The 21,117-nt window shown below is 36.7% G+C and overlaps 1 protein-coding gene across 3 annotated transcripts in view; it reads right to left on the reverse strand.

Annotated features, from left to right (window-relative positions):
- Positions 1-21,117, reverse strand: part of AKT3 (AKT serine/threonine kinase 3) — a 142,887-nt gene that overhangs the window by 55,993 nt on the left and 65,777 nt on the right. For all 3 annotated transcript variants that reach the window (XM_071739107.1, XM_071739106.1, XM_071739108.1), the window contains exon 3: positions 8,682-8,807. In XM_071739107.1, the coding sequence (XP_071595208.1) occupies positions 8,682-8,807 (126 nt within the window). The remainder of the gene's footprint in view (positions 1-8,681; positions 8,808-21,117) is intronic.

Raw genomic sequence — 21,117 nt, forward strand, 5'->3', positions numbered from 1 at the left:
CTATTAGTACTACCTATACTAATTTTTCATACAGTCCTCAAAGTGATGTGCATTATTAAAATGAACAAAACATATAGAGGCATACACTATGCTCTGTAACTAGTAACTGTATTCTAAGCTTTCTTTACAGATTATTAACTAAATCAACTAAATAAAACAAAAAATACCTTAGCAATTCTACATGGCACTGAAAACAAAACAAAAATGCCAGTTCACTCTCACTGTTGGATGCTATTGAAAAATAAAATCTAGCCATATTTAATGATCTTTTTAAATATTCTTTTTAAGGACGCTACAGACTACATTTCCTCGCGGAAGCTTAGAATTATGCATGTTCATATCCTTCCCTTCTGAAGCAAAAAAAGGAGCAAAGGACTAATGTATCTCTACAAGTGGTGTGCCACCCATCCTTCTCAATAGATAAAGGTAACTGAAATCTGCTGATATTCCCACATGCTCCATGTGCTGCTGTATATAAACGTCTCAGATAAAGAACATTTCTGTCATGATTGGAACGTGAGTAAGAAACTTGTTTGTGAATGTCTTTCACCTACAGCGAGAAAAAAGAAATCTATTAGGATGAATAAGTACTCTAATACACAGTCACTGCTAATTACCAAAATATTTTCCTGCTAATTACTGGGAAAAAAATGTAGTAGTTTTAGACAGAGAAAATAGTTTGGAAACTACAAAAGCACAGAAGAACAAGTGAAACTGGCTACTGAGAGCTGGCTCCCAAAGCTCGAGTGATATTTGGGTCATTACCAAGAGTAGAGAAAACTCTAGCATAATGTCTTCAAGTTTTCTACTACACATAAACATATGTAATTAAAGGGCTGAATCTCAACTCAAAACAGTTGGAAGTCTAAATTATCATTCAAAAAGATGAGTAAGCCAGTAAACAGACAGACTCAACTTTGTGTTCTTGTATGCTAGCCATCTACAACTTGGAACTACACTTTTTAATCCTAAAGCTTTCTGTCTTGCTTACATTAAGCATGAGAATTTTCCTCTTTAATATTAGGGGGGGATGAAAAACCTTGGGGGAGAACACTTGTTCAAAGCAGCAAAATACAAAATCAGTAACAGAAACTGACAACTCTGTTCCAACAAGTCTGTAGCACTCGTATGGCCATTTTTTGATCCATACAGGAAATGGAAAATATGAACTAAATACAGTATAAAGAAATATAATGGATGTTTCTCAAGTATTGAACTTCTCTTTTTTAAACAAAAGAAGAGTCAGGTTAACTTCTGTCTCCATATCCACACTCTAACAATTCTAAAATGTTAGACTATCTTTTTCAAATATCTGCTACTATCTAAATTAAGTAGTTATGCTAGTTAAACTCTCCTGAGCAACTCTAACTACAAACTGTATTTCAAAACGTTCTGTTTACTTTACACCATTCTGAACCACAGATGACAAAGTTTGCTTGAAGCTGTAATTACTCTGCAAAGCTGGGAAGCCAATTAGAGGGCCTGAAACCTGCCAGTTCCAAAAAAAAAAGAAAAAAAAAGAAAAAGAAAAAAAAAAAAAGCACAGATCATCTGTTCAGATTTTATTAAAAAGTTTAAAGTTTGAATTCTATAACTTTAACCATATAATCACCAGTGTTCTTTTCCTGAGCACATGCATTCAGAATAAAATTACAAAGAAGACTAATGCAATTTTATTATTTCATCCATGGAAGCTTTCAACTTCAGTAGTATTTGTTGATAGAGCTAGACAAGAATACTAAACATACAAGCAGCCATAAAAAAATTGCAATAAAAAATGAACAGAAGGTTGCAAATTTGGAAATTATTTCTAATACAGACTGAGTTTTAGAACAAAAGACAACTCCCCATGATCATCATATGATATAGAAGAAATAGTATAGAACCACTCCTTGCATTGTTTAGAACATACTCACTTTTAAATATACAGAGTGCTATATATTAGGTGTGCTGTATATATATATATGTATATTAGGTGTGGTGTATATATATATATAGAGTGCTGTATCTATATACAGTTATCTGTATCTATCTAGCTTATTTATTTGCAGTAAAATTTAACATTGATTTTCTATTCTTCACTTAATCTTTCCTTCACAAGATAAACACTTTTGTCTAAACCTTTCCCTGTTCAGTTCCTACACCCGTTTTTCAATTTCTAATGTGAAAATTTAAACACACTGCTTACAATTCCCTTTTTCCATAACTGCTACTCTGCACTTTAAATCCACACTTTTTTGTCTATAGTAGAGAAGCAGCAGAACTATCACACCATGCTACATGTATGAGAAGCCACAGCTTTTACACGTATGCACAAACACACGAGCATACGCACAACCTACTCCCTAGGGGAAACCTGTGTTTCTGAGGCTCTGTCTTTGCTCCCTGCATTTTATCTGTGAGGAATATGATCCCTAAAAATAAGTCTAGTCACGTAGATATTTATGTGAACAATTTAACATCTCCTCCCTTTGATCTCAATAAATGCAGTTTTCCCCCTAAAAATGTTATCCCCAAAGCTGCTGAACAGATCATTTTTCTTACTGCCTCTTTGATGATACCACTTTTCTCTTTGTATTCCTTGTTTCTTACCATCTCTACCACATCAATTATAGGTAGCTTTTCAACACAATCTGCCTCCACAGCCTACCCTCATCTTTGGTAGCACTCTGTATTCAGCATCAAAATGCCACCCATCCTTCCCCTGTTCCAATTTCAGCACCATTTCTCAGAAGTCTTTCTGCTTTCTCTCTGCTATACTAGTTCTCTTCAAATCCTCCTTAAAACTCTCCTTCACCACCTCTTAAAATACAGGAAGGAGAGAAGCAAGGAGAGAGAAAAGAAGGGAGAAGCGAGTAAAAATCTAATCTTGACAATGGATTAGTTGTTGATGTGCTGAGACCACTGCCTGTACTACAGGCTAATACTGTCTCATTGTTTTCTCATACTCCCCCCATCTGTCTGCATCCATCTGCTGTCCCTTTTTTTTATATTTGGAATTTTAGTATTTTGGAGCAGGGACTGACTTTTTGTTCTGTACGGGTAGAAATCCCACTTCTGTGGGGCTTGGCTTATAACTAGTATTATACATGCTTTGATAATATAAAAACATATATGACTGCACAATAAATAATAATAAAAAATTAAGTTGATTCCTCGAAGGTGAAAATCACCCTTGATGCACTTTTTATCATGCTGGAAAGTCTTTTATTTCCAACAATCCAAACAGTACTGAAGTAGCATCCATGTCTTTTTGTCACAACCAGTTTGCTTGTTGGCCCCTCATGCAGAGAGGGAGAATGGAAACAGGAGATTTCTGAATGTTATTGTTGGCTTTTGCCTAGGGTTTTATTTGTTTTCACAGAAGACAGTAAAATTATACATCCTTCTCTGTCTTCCATGCAAAGAAATTTTACTTATGCAACGGGATGTGTCACACCAGCATAAAAACAGACCTGGCTATAAACTTCACCTTTGACCTACCATGCTCATACCAGACCCTATTTAGACATTACTGGAAACTACAGTATGCTATACTGGTTTCTGAGAAATCAGTGGCCATTAAAATAGAAGGATGAGAACATGGAATTAGTTTTCACCCAGGACAAAGCCAACAACTGAATCCAAACTTCCAAGTCTAGTGATGGAATACCAACTATACAACCTAGAAACCATTCATAAAGTAATATTAAAGCCTCCCACAGAAAATTACTGGCCTGGTTTTCCAGTAAGCAAAACAATTCCACATCCAAATCAGGCAGTAATATTGCTTATACACATTAGAGTTTGAATTTCCATGGGTGTATGTGCATATGTAGTACATTACACACACAGTACCTTTTTCTCCCCACAAATATTTTCAGTGTTGAATGAACATTATTTATAAGATTGCAACATTATTATTTTGGCATGAAGTCTATACTGTAATCATAAGTATCTACAACTACATGCTTATCTATGGGTTCATATCATCCCGTGACATGCAATTAGAAAAAAAAGTGGGACTTAAATCTCATTGAAAAGTGAATTGAGGAGTTGCATGTAAGGTCACATCCAATGCTGAGTATTTTAAAGTATAATTTAATCTTACTTAAAACATGCAAATATACTTTTCTAACCATTTCTTTAGAGAATCGCTTTAGAATTCTTTATAGCCCTGAAATCATTCCCCAAAAATCTTTCCATTTCATATGTTTCGAAGATTTAAAATTCCTAAATTAATAAGCCTTGTCTCAGCCCACTGAAAGACTAGGAAAAAGAAGCACCGCTTCTCCATTTAGAACAGCCAAGGTTGATCAATAATCATTTCTGCAAAGAATATAAAATAAAGGAAGAAGTGTTATAAAATGTTATTTTCTCACAATAACTAGACTCCACTTTTTCTTTTCAAAGAAAAAAGGGGTAGATGTAACACGGAGTGCTTAAGAAGTATTATCTTTCAAGATACAATAGAAGTTCCAGGTGACATCATTTTTGGCCAAAGCTCAAAGGCTACTGTGAAGGGATACAGCTCTTCCCAATTACTCCCTTCATAAAGATCAAAATTAAGGCAAAGGGCCAATTCTTAGAGATGTGCCTTCTCAAATGTGCTATGTGATTACCTTCATACTCAATGCATATGTGGGAAGTATTTTTTTTTTTTCAGTAAAACCGCAAATGCTCCTTAAGTAGAACTAAAGAAACTGCCTCTTCTTTCCACTCTGCCTTCCCCAGTAACAATAAACATAAAAGACCAAGGTGGTTAACACGAAGCAGTGTTATCTCAAATTAGGCAACACTGGACAGTTAAAATCAACATATTGGATGGGGGGGTGGGCTTTGGAAGGGAGGGAGGGCACTGAGGTAATATATACATCCTGTCACCAAGAGTAGTAGTTTTGTTCCAAGGAAGTGTAATAAAGAGTTTTAAAAGCCAGGACTTTTTTTTCAGGCATCTGCCTGTACAAAGAAGTCAAACCAATCTAATCCAAATTAGTTTTAAACTGGTTATGACTGCATAAATGTCTAAGCAAAAGAATTTACATTAACATATTTTATTTTGCAGTTGAAGTGGGCTAGGAATGCATGCCCACTCAGTCAATCAGGAGTATATCTTCAAGCTACAATAGCTTGATTACTTGCAACTGCTTGTTTCTTCCTGAAAAGAGCTGAACTGATTTCAAACCAGACAATTCATGTAAGATCACACTTGTGAATTTACCTCTGAAAACCACTATCAACTGGTTAAGTTTCCACAATTAATTCCCCATTATTGTAATTACATCGCTTTCACGCACCTTTGAGTGTATGGTTAAGACACCACAGCGCAGCTTTTTGTGAGTCCAAATGTCAGGGCATACACATCAAGTAACTAAAAGCATCCCTCAAACACACAGCTCTCTGAACTGCCACGTTAAAGAAATTACTCTGTTTTGTATAAAATATGCTCACCCCACAGGAGAGAAACCAGAATTATTCCTACGTGCTGTTCAGTGCCATGAGATCTGGATGAATTGTTGAGCTCTGCAACCTGGTGGCAGCCCTGCAGATGCAGAGCAGGGCACTCAGTCATCTTGGGACTTGTGTCTGATGCAGCAGCAGCAAGAGAGGCAAAGCCCCAGCCCCAGGACACCAAGGGGGACAGGCCAATATCCTCTGATAGGGCTCAGCTCCACCCAGCCCGCTCCATCATGCCCTTCAGTCAACTCTATCCCACGTTCAGGGACATACTTCAGCTCCAGGAGGACACATCACCAGCTTCCATCTTGGGCCTGTGCCTTTCTCCTGCATTTTGGGTGGCTGGAATGGGCCAAAGTGAGAGCACACTGCCTCAGGCTTTCCCTCTATGGGTAAAGTTTGTACCTGCTCACATACCTACTTCCCAGCACCTTTTCCCCTCATTTCTTCCCAAAACACCTCAAGGAAAAGGGATGGACTCTGAACACTCCATCCTGTGACAAAACACCACCTGATGAGAAAGGTTTTAACAAAGATCTATTTAGCACTGGAAGCACTGTTAGCAGTAAGTAAAACACCTTCATTCTCTGCACCTTTCCTGTTATTTCTGACAGAGTATGCAGATGGCAGAGGACCAGGGAGAGAGTAATGTTCAGGTGTGGAACTTTACAGTCATCTTGGAAGACATCAGAGAGCCACTCCATGGAAAAAAATTATATTATGATTGAGGAAGTGGCTTTTGAAAAAGTAAGGCTGGTGTCACAGGAGTGGAAGGCAGCAAACACTGGTGAGAAGGTATCTCTATCATGGAACTAATTTGACAGAGCTGGATATAGAAGTTATGAATTACAGAACAAGTATAATACAAAGCAGAGCTGTGCAAACTTTACAATGTTCAACTCCAACAGCACTATGAAAATAATACCACAGCCTTGGCCTTTTCTGCTGAAATAACAAGCTGTAAGCAAGAGCCAAAGATGTCTATCATTTGGAGAGAAAAACGTAGACTGAGACCACACTCTCACTTTACAGATAGCTACAAAGATTACATGAAGATAGGACTGTAAAGACATATCTTTAAGTCCCTGCCAACCTAATCAAGATGGTATTAACAGTGATCTCACACTCCATCTGCCTGGCTAGTAATTTATGAAAAACGTACTTCACTATTACAGGAAAAATATGTTGCACTGCTTGTGGCCCGAAACCTACTGCAGCAGCCCAGGAACTCTTGGATCAGAGGCTGTGAGACCAGTTCTTGACATTTACCAGGTAATGCCAAAGATATCTGATCCATTCATATAGTGATTTTGTTTGTTTGTTTGCCCTACTGCCGATCTCATCTTCAGACAAATAAAACAGCTGACCAAAAACTTAGTCCTTTGCACTGTAGAGTATAATAACATAGTGCTTTATATTTTCAACTTCTCCATGTATCAAGTAATATTGTTCACGATCAAACATAATCCATTTAATTAAAACCAACTTAAAAAATGGAATCTTATCCAAACATTCTGAACCTAGAAGACGTTTGGCTTTTCATCCTGTGAATTCCACATAGGTGCTTCACTTCATTTTATGCGATTCTTTCTATGAGTGGAAAATCTCCCTATTTTTGCACTGATCAGCAATCATTTCTGATTACACTACTCTTTTTTCCTGCCAGAAAACAGAAAAACTCATCTTGCTTACTGGAACTGTATTCCTTCTATTAATATTCCTTCCCTGTTCCTTTAGCTTACATTGCCTAAGGATCAGACCTATGAGGTTAGCTACCTGCTGAAGGGACTTTTTTGGGGGGTGGGAGGGTAAGACAGTGGGTAGAGGTGTTGAAGGTGTCATTTTGGAAAAAAATACAAAATCTTCCAGCTTCCACCAAGGTAAAGTTCAGGGGAAGCATTCTTCCACAGGAATTATATAAGATCACCTCTGGATATCAAAGCCAAAAAATCCATCAGTATCAACAAACTGGAATTAATTGCCAATTATGCATTTCTTCACTTAGTAGAGCTACCACTCAGACCATCCTTCTAGTTGCTGCAGCAAAGAAAGACTATACATGCAATGAAAAACATGGTAAAGGAGGGCAAAGTAGTTCTACAAATGTTTTTTCCGCTGCCCAATGGGGAAAAAATATCTAGGAAACTACTAGTTGCTATAAGTTTATAGGTTAAGATATTCAGAGCAGTAACTAAGGAATAAAGGCCCATGATCCAGTCAATTCCTACCCATGGACAACATAAAGACATCACTAATTTTATCCTGAATAGCATCAATATTATTAGAAGGCTTGCACAGTCCATGTCATTTGTAAGAATATGCAAAGTTTTCCTCCTCTAGTTGTCAGACAAGACATAGGCTTGGAGCACAAGATTACTTTCTTACCAAATAAAATACCCAAATTACTTCATATCCAGCAATGAAGTCAAACTCAGGAACAATTTTATCAAGAAAATAGGTATATTCAGTCTCAGTAGCATTTATTCCATCTTCGGAAATGCAGAGGAAGGGAACCCCCTCCCTAAGCACACGACATTGCTCTTGTAGCTCCAATACTCCTCTATAAAACTAAACACCACTATTTATTGAATTGCACTACACTAATACAATTTTGAAAGAAACTGGGTACATTTACCAGTGTTCCTTTGAAAGTTTCTAGCTATGATATCCAGAACTTATACTCGGGGAGATTTTTTGCCCCCTTAAGTTTTGCTTCTTAAATGCTCTCACTTCTGTTCAGAAACACCCATCTACAAATTTCACTTCGCCAGATGAAAAGATTTCAGATTTGTCTTTTAGAAACATTCTTGGAAAACAAGAAAACAAAACGTCTTCACTTTATCCAACTGATACACACTTTGTAGCTTTGCTAATATATGCAAATTGTCTGATTGCTTGAAATTACTGATTAACCAGGCTGGAGAGCTGATTACCTGATTATCCAAGAGAAAAATAATTTAGCATGATTTTGTGTCATTTAACAGTCTAGATAATTTTCTAATTAATTTGAGTTTCAAGCAATTCTGAGATACTACTGAAAAACTGAAAAGAGGTCAATCATCTGATTAAAGGTAAGCTTTCCAGGAATTTTCTTCTTACAACAATCATTTGTCAAATGTTACTCTTAGTTACAGGCACTTCACACACACACACACACACATACCAATGTTACAAATAAATTCTGAAATGCACATGAAGAAATGAGTCAATATGCTGAGAGAGTAATAAATACTGGACATACATACTTGCCACTGAAAAGTTGTTAAGTGGATATGGCAGATCCACATCCTGGGGCTTCTCCTTATAGCCTATGAAAGAGCCATCTGTCTTTAACAGGAAATATCTTGGCCGCCAGTTTTTTATATATTCTCCTAAAGAAGAAAAAAATAAAAATTGCATTAGTACTTGAGGAAAAAAAAACTATGATATTAAGACTTGTAACATATTATCAATGCCTAACATTGATTATACCAAGATGTTTTCAGACATTTTCAATTTACAGAGGGAACCTTAACTCCCTCCAAAAGAGGAGAAAATGGAATTAATCGTAGTGGGAAACCTGGACTATACAATGATGCCTCTGGAATAAGAAACTACAAGCTCTGCAGAGTAATATTCTGTAATTCTAAATTTTAATCACACTACACTTTTCAAAATCCTACATATTTACACCCCTAAGCTTGAATACTGCTGTAGGCAAAAATATGCACTACAGCTTGACATTTAATATCAAAATGAATTCTAAACTAATACAAGATAGAACATTTATCCTGCTGAGCCAAAGCAAAAAGCATTAATTTCCTCAAAACATACACTAAGCAAATATAAGAAAACTGGGGGTCATGGGAGAGCCTATACAAATTATCCTTAGCAAATAACTCTGAAAGCAAAAGGAATAAAAAAAGAAGCTAATTATCTTTTCAGAGACAAGTCCACCAAAAAACCCACAACCTCTACTTTCCCCCCACCCCAACCTGAGCAGGATTCTGCTTGCAATGAGGTACTCAGAACCAGAAACATCCAGAATGGGTCAGCAAAGACATGATATCCTATTTAACACCACTCATTTGCAATTTAAGGGTGAATAATCTCCTCATCAGCATTATACTTTGCAATGCTACACTAAATCTCAGCAACAATTTCATTTTGAAAGTGCAATTACTCAGTTAAGGTAACTTCAAATCTGCTCAGCTTTCCCTGTCTTTGAGTTCTATCAACTCTGCAAAGTAAATAACATATGTACAAGTACTTACTGAGACTTTAAATGTCACTGTTTCATCATAATACAAATGAACACTTTAAGAAGAAGAAGTGTATGCAACAATGAAGAATGTCCAACCATGCCAAACAGATGTCTGTGAAATGCTCAGAACTGACCAGCCCAGGGGCAGCACTGGTCCTGGGCTAAGCCCAGCCCTTCAGTGCCATTTACTGCCTCTGCACCCTCTTAACTGTAGCTATGTAGCTTTACACATTTCCAAGGTCACAAAGAAGTTTACATACATCTGACATGGAAACTACTCCACTAAGGGCTAATCTAGAAATTCTTCACCTTTCCATCAGAGCAATCAACTGTCACTGCAGCCCAACACAGGAATTGTTAACATGGCCTTGCTGAACTTGATCATAACTTGCAAGGATTCTGAAATGACTTGAAAGATCAAACTGTAGTCATTAACATTTCTGATTTTCAACACATATTTAAGCAGAGAAGCAGTGCAGTAAGGATGAGATGGGGAAGCAGAAAGAGTGAGTAAAATTAACACGAGGCTATTGGTGCTAACTTATGTTTCCTGGCCCTTGGCAGCAAACCTCTTCCTGCTTCTAGATAGCAGGGTACCTTGATTCTGTTATCTAAACATTTTCGTAGAAGTAGGAAAAAAATTGAAAATGTCAAATTGTTACTCAATTTGACCATAAAATTAATAGAGGAGATATAGTGCTAGATACATCTGAAATAAATCAGAGCTTTCCATCTCAAATCACTGGTTCTGCTTCAGCTTGCAACACCCTTATGGACACTGCCACTCTAAACTGATTCCACAGTGGGAAATCTCAGCTAGCAAAAAGCAAATACCAGTACAGTATGGGAAAACATATGTGTAGCTTTAATAACAACAGTGAAATACTGTATCACCAAAGCATGAAAAGGAAAAGACATTTCTTGAATTAAGTTTAGTGAATACTTAAAAACAAAATAATGAGGCCTAAGTAAAGGTATGACTCGTATTTTAAGAAAGTTTGAAATACACTCTGTGACAAAAAACTCAGTGAAATCATTATGGACTCAAAATTTGAAGCCAAAACAAAACCTTACATATCAGATCACACATTGTGAGTTTTAAAAATATTAACATCCTAGATGCTTTCTTAGAAGACCATAAAGAGAATCTTCGGTACAATTCCAATAAATTATATCTTATTTAGTTGTAATAACAAGTGACTGTTAGGAAAGAAAATGCCTGTTAGTGAGTTTAAAATTTATCAAGATCTTAAGTCTTATGTAGAAGGTGAATTAACTGCAAAGCAGGCACCTAAAACTACTGAAGAAGGGTTCAAGGAGAATGTGGTGACAACACCTGTGTGCCTAGAACAGGTCAGCCACCCAACGGGTTCAGGTTTGCAAGAGTCCTCCTTTCTGTAAGGAATAAACTGGTCAGGGAGATAAGCAGACTGCTCTAAGAATCAGAACTGATAGGATAAGCACACTCATTAGTCACTTCAGGGAAGAAGAGAGGGCTTTGCTTACTTACATACACACTCTCCAGAATTAAAGCTGTAGAAAAGGAAACCATTTCTAGCAGGTGCCCTCAGAGTCCCAGCACACACTTCCCTGATCACTTATCCCCTCTTCTCCTCTCAAGACAACACTTTAGATTACATTTGGCTTATACTAGGTACTCAGAGTCTCTTAATCAGAAAACTGAACAGATTTTTTTGTCATCTACTGAGGTATGCAGCGGGTGTTCTGCCTGGAGAAAAACCTTCAGAAGAGTTTGACTGTCACTTCCAACCTCTTCTGAAAAGAGCTCGCAACTCCGGACAAAAGTTAATCACAATAAGATAAATATTGAATGACCTCTCTACCAGTTTATCCACAAGCAGAGCTCTACCTCTCTCTGTCTTTGCTCTGCAAACTTCAGGTAGACACAGGACATGTTATTTAAAAGCAATGGCAAAACACTGTGGCTTTATACGGATCCATATATTTCTTTCAGAGACATATACTTCTTTGAAACATGTTTCTCCTAAATGGCTCCCCAGCATGAATCACAGCCAGATTACTTTGTCAAGACATCTGTACAACCTTGCATACAAGCCCCTCCTCCTAGTTTTGTCCTGAAATGACTAATACTACAATCCCTCTTCAAGGCCTTTACATGAAATATTTATCACTTGCCTTTTATTTATTTTGTAATTTAATTAAGAAATGCCTGAACACTTTCGAGGACTAAAGTAAACGGTGGCATCAGTGAACAGCTCACTGAGCTGCTTAAGTGGTTTAATGGCTTTCAAAATGCACTCTAGGTGCACTCTTAAAACTGCATTTCTTCTCATAACTGTTTAAAGACAGAAGATGTTTTAGTCTGTATTTCTTAAGAGATGTGCTTATTGAACTGCTTTGAAAGAGAGATCACCCATGCCAAAAATACTAAAACACAGTAGAGCATTTGAAAATGAAAACTTGTAAATGAAAAAAATTTGGAAAAAGAAAGGGTTTTTAACAGTCTGAGCAATATTAAATTACTTTACCGATATTTTTAGTGTTTATTAAATACCTCAGCACAAGCAAACAACAAGAAGTTGACATTTAATTCAAGTGAAAAGAAATTATTCCATGAGAAAGAGGTCCAGGCAGGCTCACCAAACCACAAGATATCCTGACAATTTAATGAAACAGAGCTGTGGTACTTAAAAAAGCAGTGGATCTGCCATAGAGAATTAATCAGCTTGCACTCTGCTTCCTGCTGAGTTAATGTAAGCTAAATTATTATTTTGCTTAAATTTACACCCTTCTAAGTTGAAAAACATGTTCTTTTAGTATCTGTTTATTAGGCACTAAGAAGTCTCTAATTTCAACCACTGCAGCAAAGAAACCCAAGTAATTCTTGCATCATTTTAATTCTAGTAAAAGTTTTTAAAGCTACTTAAGAACAAGGGCATCTGTATTTCCTACAGATACAGATAGGTGATACCTACATACATACACCTGGGTCTGCTTTTTTAATAACTACTGAGAGAATATACCCAAAAAAAGAAACAAGATGGTAGTGCACTCTTGAAGCACACGAAAATGCAATCTGATCTTCATGCAAAAAGCACTCTCATAACATGCAACTCTTTAACTGATGCTGTATTTAATAATACACTGACTAACAACAGTAACAAAGAATGCTTAATGAAGGTTTTTTTAGAACATGACCCTTGTGGCTGGCTCTGTATTTGCCTCTGTACTGAAACCTTAATGATTTTCTTTGCCTTTGATAGCTAGTAACAAGAGTCCTGCCTTCAGGACATTTCACAAAATATGTTTAGTCTGGTGGTGCAATGTTCATAGTTTTGATACTGCAAAGGAGTTTCACAAAGAAGAGCTTCCTAAGAAACATGGGAGTAGTCAACAAATATATGTTAAACAAATGTACCACTCAAAGTCCATAACTTTTTTACTTTACCTCTTGAACTTAAAACTCTTCAAACAAATTCACCTCAGATTTGATAGCTGCTGCTGTTAGTCTCATCACTTCCAAGTCTTAAGCATATGGAAACTCAGCAGTTCTTGAAAAATTATTCAGTAAAATTAATCTTATTATTTAAAAAACCTGTATTAAAAAAAAAAATCACTTTTGCAAAACATCTACATTTTTCAATATGTAAATGGCTTTAGAGGTGTGAAGGAAATGTCTTTAATATACAGTGCTGATAAGCAACAGAAACCTGAGTTCAAAAACTTGCTTCCTTAAAAGCAGCAACAGCTGCCACACAGACATAAGTGAGATTTAAGGGAATTGGGAAGGGGGGAGAAACAGAAAAAAACCTGACCCCCCCCCCTCCAAGCAGAGAGCACCAAAAATCTGCCTCTTGTCAGTCTCATCAATTTCCTAAAATGGATTTAATAGAAATAATACAAAAATTCTCTGTTTTCTTTTTCTTTCTTAAGACACTTTTTTGTTAAATTAAACTCCGGTTTTGTTACACAAACATTTAATAAACAGAGAGGGGAAAATATAAATTTATCTAAGAGCATTAAAGAAAATTATATAAGTGTATATAAAACAACTATATGCAATTTTTCTTTAAAAGAAACAACTGTAATTAATGTCAGGTCAAGTAAATCATCGGAAGTAATGCCAGTGGTTTTGCAGTTGAATTTACTTACCTTGGCCCTCTGAGGGCAGTGTTACCTAACACACGATTAGAAGCATCAGAGACAGTTTAAGTCGATAGACACAGGCAAATGTAAAGCACTCCGTTAAATATTTTCTTACTTCTGATTTCATTGTAACAAATTTGGAACACTGTTCTAAGACATTTTTTAAAAAATAAATGTTTAAAAAACTAAAAGGTGTTTCTGCCTTCATGACTCGATATATGCCCCTTAATCCAATGTAAATGTGTAATTATACATCATGCAAAAGGTTTGTCAAAATCTTTTTGTATACAAAAAAATTAAATAAACCTGATTTTTTTCTATTGTGCCTTAGCATTATAAAAGGTATTTTTATTATACACCCTTCTGCCATGTTTCTTTCAGCAAAGAAAAGCAGAATTTGGAAATAACACTTTTTGGTTCTTTTATACTGTGAAACAGAGATTATTTATTTATACTGTTTCCCCACAGTTCCCAGTAATACTGTATGACATTTTGAGCACATCTGGACTTACATTAGACAAATTAATTTTTCCAGTCACAACTGGGAAATATGGAACTTTTCATGTTATGTGTGGGCATCTGCTTACACCACAGCTAAGCTCACATTCAGATTCCTGCAAACTGGAGAATTAAGGTGAGAAAATGTAAGTGCCCTTCACTGTCCATGACCTGTCAGACAGAAAGGTTGTTCACAGCTCTGTGGCCAGAAACCAGCAGAAATCACACAGATGTTAAGATTTTGCAGAAGGCAGCAGCAAGCAGCCTCAGGAACAAGGTCTGGAAGTTCCTCAGCTGAGAGCAAGGGGAGAGGAAAACAGGGACAACCTTCTCCTCCCTCCATGCCAGCCAAGGTGCACTGAAGAACAGGCAAACAATCACATCTTTTTCCTGAAGCAGTAGCAGGCAGTGTCAAGGAGAAGGGCTCCTACTTGTGAAAAAGAACAATTCCAAGTGTGAGGTGAAGTCACCAGGCAGGGTGAAGCCCCAGAGCAGCTCTCCATGGTCCCTGCAGGCATCTCTGCAGCCCAAGCTACAAAGAGGACCAAGCTTCTCAATAGAAAGTTCTTCCTTGCTCTCACTGTGGGGTTTTCTTCCCTCCAGGCTCTGCATGCAACCTACAAGCACGTTCCAGACACAGACTTACTGGGGTTCAAATCACCACCCACCCCTGACTACTTCATTACAACTACTGGAGTGAATCAGTGTCCTATCTTGTATAAATGCAACAGTACTTCAGCTCCTGTTGTTTATTCAGCCCTTTCCTGTTGCATTAAAAATCCTTTCTCTAAAATATCTAAAAATCTGGAGGAGAATATTCAATAAGAGAGAGACATGCTGTATCCAAACGTCGATGCAGTTTTCAAATTGGGCATCTGCAATATCCACACAAAATTGCTGATGTGTTTTGGCATCTCATGGAAAATAAACGTTCACAGCACATACTCAATTTTCATATGCACAAAATTTTGTCCTTTAAAAAAAAATCATACCAGAAATACTGAGTTAGCTGACATCCTGGCAAATTGAGATTTGACCTTTACCGTGTCCACTTTGAGCCAACAGGAAGAAAACCTTGCCAGTTTCAACATAATTTTCAATTCCCCTTCATTCTTGAAGGATAAGAATTAGAACAATAAATAAAAAGAAGTTGAGATTAATACTTGCTGTCTGGGCTAACAGTCCTGTATTGCATCAGCATCCCCAAACAACAAAAAAGATCAATATTTTCTAAATATGCCTGCTATTCAGGAATGGAAAACCAAGGTCTATATCCCGGGAACATTTAGGGACACTACTCACATATTTAAGATTTCTATCTTGCATAGGCTTTTTAGGATCAAAGCAAAAAATGCCACAATATTTATCTGCTTCTCAGGGAAATTTTGTAGTTTTTATTAGTATTGAGATTTGTGGTAAATAAATTTTTTAAAAAGGATAATTTTAGAATACTGCCTCACATCATTATTCTTTTTAATAGCTAAAACCTTTCATGTTCTCAGTACTTCTAAATATTTATAATTTTTTAATATATTACTATAAGCATCAAGAGATGCTTCATATAACAAGAAAAAAAAAAATTACTGCCCTTTCTTCTGCTTTTATCAAGTGCTTGGATACCAAAGGATCCACCCCACATTTTGAAAATATTTTAAGAGAAGACAAGTATACAAATATCTATATTTAAATTACACTGTATAAGACAGTCAGCTGTAGCAGCAACAATTTAAATTCATGTAAAAAGTATATATTAAATCAGATTATTACATTTTAAATGCCTTTTACATGTAGCTAACATGAATTAAACACCTTGATATTCTCTTACAATTTTTTGTAAAACAGCCAACTCTAGTTTACACAAAAAAATCTCAAACTTTCCGTTGTTTGCAAAAGAGTGTGATAAGTTTGACAATAGCATTATCATTCAGCTTTCTGTGACAGATTAATGTGGTGTCAAAAACTACGTGACTTTCTCCTCTTAAAATTGGTATACTTGCTGCTAGCATATTTTTCACAAAGCAAACTTCCTCACTTTTAAAACTTGCATAGTGTAATGATTTTAGAATAGCTCCCCTGAACTTTCTCCATGTCACCAGGTGTGCTCCTAGCCCCAGACTTTGACTGGTTCTAAAAACTAACACCAACATCGTTCATGTATATTTCTTCCTCACACACATCACTGAAGTCAACCGTTTTCCCTTATCATTTATCCAGCATCACTTGCAAACAACTTGTCCAAGATAACACAGAAGGATTCTTCAGCCTGCTTCAGTTGGCAGAACAGCTCCATTGCTGCTGCCCACATAAGCCAAACTTCAGCTGCATTAAATGTTTCATGAAAAGCAGCAATGCAGCACTACCCAGAGTAACCTGGATGTCACACCACCCAGAACATAGCACGTGTCTGCAGAGGAGAACCAACAACCCAACCAAGAGGCACAAAGGAATTCTCCATTTGCAGTGCTGTTGGCCTCTGCTGAGAGTCAGATGTAGAGATCAATACTTGGGTATGAGACAACCACACCTGAATTTTCAGTTGAAATTAAGTTGACATAATCCAAAGGTGACTTATCCATTCAGCCACAGTGATGATAAGAGGGGACATCAAATTCTTCCATCAGCAGATACTGTTACCAATGACCAAAAGAGCTGAGGCTTACTAGAAGCAATATGGAAGACACTACACAAGAGGTTCCTTCACTTTTGGTGAGGCAGTGGAAGGAAGCAGTGGACATGTCCATTCAGACACTATTTAAGTCATGCTGTGACAGACCAAAAAACTCTGATATACAGTGATAACTGGAAGATATGTCTGCAACTTCAACCATTATTTCATTTTCTACTTTCCAACTCAATACATACATAAGAATGTTGATTTTGCATGTAATATTAAAAAAATATATATATTTTAAAGTCCCCACTTTTAATCTGTAAAGTAAGAGATCGCTTGTCTAAGATAATGCTTTCATTTAGCCTTTTTGGGCTAACTTCATTTCCTTCTATTCTAGTATGCTTTTTCATATCATCCTGGATACTCAGCAGCAGCAATCACCAAACAAGAAAAAAGACAGGATTTTAGTAGAAGAAAACCATACTCCTACAAAGCAATCCATATTTATTTTATATGCAACTGTCAAACAGGAAAATACAAGAAATGCCTGACCAGAAAATAAGATGAAGTGAAAGAAAAAATTAGTTGTTAATCTCACTCTAATCCCTAGCATTTACTCTCTATATAATACTAAACAATCACAAAGTGGCACTTTCTACACAAGAGAAGCTCAGGATGCAATAGTAGGGGTATGCAATGTTATCAGTCTTTAGGTAGACAGACAATGCTATGTAAGAACTTGTATAGCACCTGTCCCCCAAATGCCTGAGACTGAAATAACTGCATTACTCCTTCTACTTCCACAAGTACCACATTTATCAAGTTGCTGGGTCTTTTCTTTTAAACCCACCACATGGGGAAACCAAAGTTTTCTTCCCTACAAGAAAAGGCTCTATTTAGCAATAAACAACAGAGGGAAGATATTAAACTCCTGAACTAATTAAAAGAAGTAAAGGAGGAGGTGGGGGACAATGATAATTAATATGTACCCTCCTCCTAACCAAATCTCCACATACATTCATTCTGTATATGCACACACAACAGCAGCATCATAAACCGTCTCAAGTTCTTGCCATTATTCAGTTCGACATCTGCACATGTTTATGCGTCTCTCCAAACAACCTCTTGAACACCCTGCTGGAGCTGTCATTTTTTTCTTCTCCCTATCTGGCAGATGGCAAGTCAACAATCGGCATCAACAGCAGCCGAATATCTCCCCCCTCCATCCGACCCCCCTAAACAGACACAATAATAACTTCTTTGTGCTTCCCCACAATGCAGCTGCTTAAACCATTGCGCTACAAGGCTGCTTTGCCTTAATAAAAAAAAAAAAAAAAAAAAAAAAAAGGAAAAAAAAAAAAAGAAAGAAAAAAAAAAAAAAAAAGAAAAAAAAATCCCTTCTGTCAAGTCTAAAAAGCAGCATAATGTTAAGCAAGCTAAAGCCACAGCACAGCTGCAAACGGGCAGACACATTGACAGCTCCTCCCTTAACAAAGCCCTGTGAATTGAAGGGGGTTCATCTGAGGCTCACACAGTAATTAGTATAAAAAAGTCCGACAGCCTCTATTATGCTAGGAAAAAAAAACTGGACAGAACTGGGCTGCTGTTTTGCGTCAAGAGTTCTGCTGCAGAGTAGATAAATCATGTTGGGTTTTTTTCCTCTCTTTTTAAAGACAGTAATAAGGAGGATGAGAGAAGCTAATTTGAAAACTTGGACACAGTAATTGTACCATATGGTGAGCATTTATCCCTTCTGAAATACACGCTAACAGTCACTTACATGCACAGTGCTTTGTTTTACAGTTGTTATTCTCTCTACCATATTCATAAAATGGATCTGAATATCCGATACTCCAGAGAAGTTGTGTGTAATTAGCAGCAAAGCTGCCTGAGCTTAATATATTGGCCTACCATAGCACTCTACTTAATTGCAGTAAATCCCCTGCCCCCAGATTTAAATAGTGTCCACTTCAAGGATTTTTTATTTCCCTCAAACTGGCTAAATACCACACATAATAAACTTCAGAGAAGGAATTTATTGACACTAATACTCCTGGATACTGCTGGCTCTAAAACACGAGCGGAAGGTGTTTTCCTTTTCACCCACGCAGTGTAGAGGAATTAAGTCAAGAAGCACTTAACAGCAACCACAAAGTATTCCAGTTCCACCTTACTTGGGAGCAGACCTGCTCTGTAAACCTAAAGGTGAAACTGAACTTCAGCACAGGGCACGGGAGGGAGACAAAGACTTCAAATCCCTCACCTCCAGCCCCACTTTCTTCCTGGATCATGTGTTCCAGTATTTTTGCCAGCACTCCAAACACTTCATTCATAAGGACAGTCAAAATTTGGGAAACAGACCATCAAACCCTCAGGGTCTGCTTGCTTCTAGCTTTTCATTCCATGCCACCAAATCACCCTCAAACCTCAGAAGATAAGGAACCAGTTGAGCAAAGCTGGGAAAATGTAGCCTGCTTTAAATAAAGGTACCATTGCAGTTAAACAACAAAATTAATACATCTTAGAAGTACTGCTTATAGAAAATAAGGAGTAGTGAACTTCAAAGCAAAGTAAAATAAAAACTCAACCAAATAAAAGATGAAAATTCGGTTAAATATTAAACACACATAAAATGAAGTCTGCAACTGAGGATAATGGCATCTGCAAGGAAGAAAACTGGATTTTCTTTCTATTGTTCTTTACCTCAGAAAACAAAAACAGAAATATGCTTCAGATAACAAATATTTTTACTCTCTCTGAATCAAAAAGGAGGTGCTGGAATAGAATGCTAAGTACTGCAGAGTCCCAGAACTAGGCAAAACACATCTACAATTACTAAGAAATTGTAAGTGAGGTGAAAATTACTGGCAAAAAGCAGCTACCTTTCAATGATTACAGTTAAACTGAAGGGTTATAAATGGAGAATTACACCCTACACTCCCAGAAGAAACAAAAAAGTTAAAAAAAAAAAACCACACACACCAAATAAACATTAAAATTTCAAGTCATCTGCCTGGATTGTAATCAAAGAAAACTGTTCATAATTCTGGTTTTATTCATACTTAAATAAAGCAAACTGACATAAGATAAACAAGGCAACACTGCCTTTAAGTAGAAAAATATTGCCCATCATACATATGGGATTTATTTAAGAATGTCAAGAAAATGAAATGGATAAAGACTAACTGACACAATGTATTTCAACTTTTAAAAAGCTTTTAATAAGTTTAAGAAAACAGAAGTTATGTGGAAGAAAAAGCACCTGGCACAGAACCAGGAATAGGAAAGTGTGTAAAAGGAAGAGAGAAAAATAGGATTACATAGTCAAAACTCAGTCTGAGAAGCTCTACAGTTCACTTTCATGAACATTTATACCTAATTTATACAACAAAGACCTGGAATCATCACTGGATATACCACACAACAGTCAAACTTCAAGTTTATTGAGAATGTGAAGAACTTCAGAGTGGCAAAGCTACACCAGTGAGCTGAGAAGCACCAGATGAAATACAGTGAAGAATTACTTTAATGAACAGTTACAGGAATAACCTGCAATACTCAAACACCCTGTTTGGTTTTAAATTAACCACTAAAGAGCAATTAATGTAACCTTGGCTTATGTACGTAGAAAAGAAAAATACTATAATTTGTAAAAGTTATACAATTTTAAGAACACTGAAAATATTATTCTTCCATGATAAATAAATTACAGATTAGCTAACTGTATTTTTAAAAATTACAAGAAAACAGATGACCATCAGAGACAAAACACACACACAAAATGGAGATAGATGCAGAGTAAGGAGAGAAAGACTGGATTAGGCTTCAGATTCAAATGATGTTAACAACACGATTGGCCAACAGGAGAGTATCAGACTTTTCACAAGAACTCATTTTCGGAAGACTTCAGGAACAGATTTTCAAACATTCAGCATCTAAAGTTCCAGCTAGGTTCTGTACCATAACCACATAACTGGCAGTCTGCACCATGGCAATGGCAGCCACTCTCCCACCAATACAGCACCCAACACCTACAAGCACCTTTAGAAGAAGACAGTGTCTCCTTGAATGTTGTGAGGCATCTCCAAACTTCTGTGAGCACTTTTTCTTAAAAAAAAAATAAATAAAATCTCACATTTAGGATATTAGAGTATCAAGATAGGCAGGTTCCTCCTTTAATTTCAAGGCATTTTTGAGCACA

Source organism: Heliangelus exortis, chromosome 3 (assembly GCF_036169615.1).
Source record: "Heliangelus exortis chromosome 3, bHelExo1.hap1, whole genome shotgun sequence".
NCBI classification, from domain to species: domain Eukaryota; kingdom Metazoa; phylum Chordata; class Aves; order Apodiformes; family Trochilidae; genus Heliangelus; species Heliangelus exortis.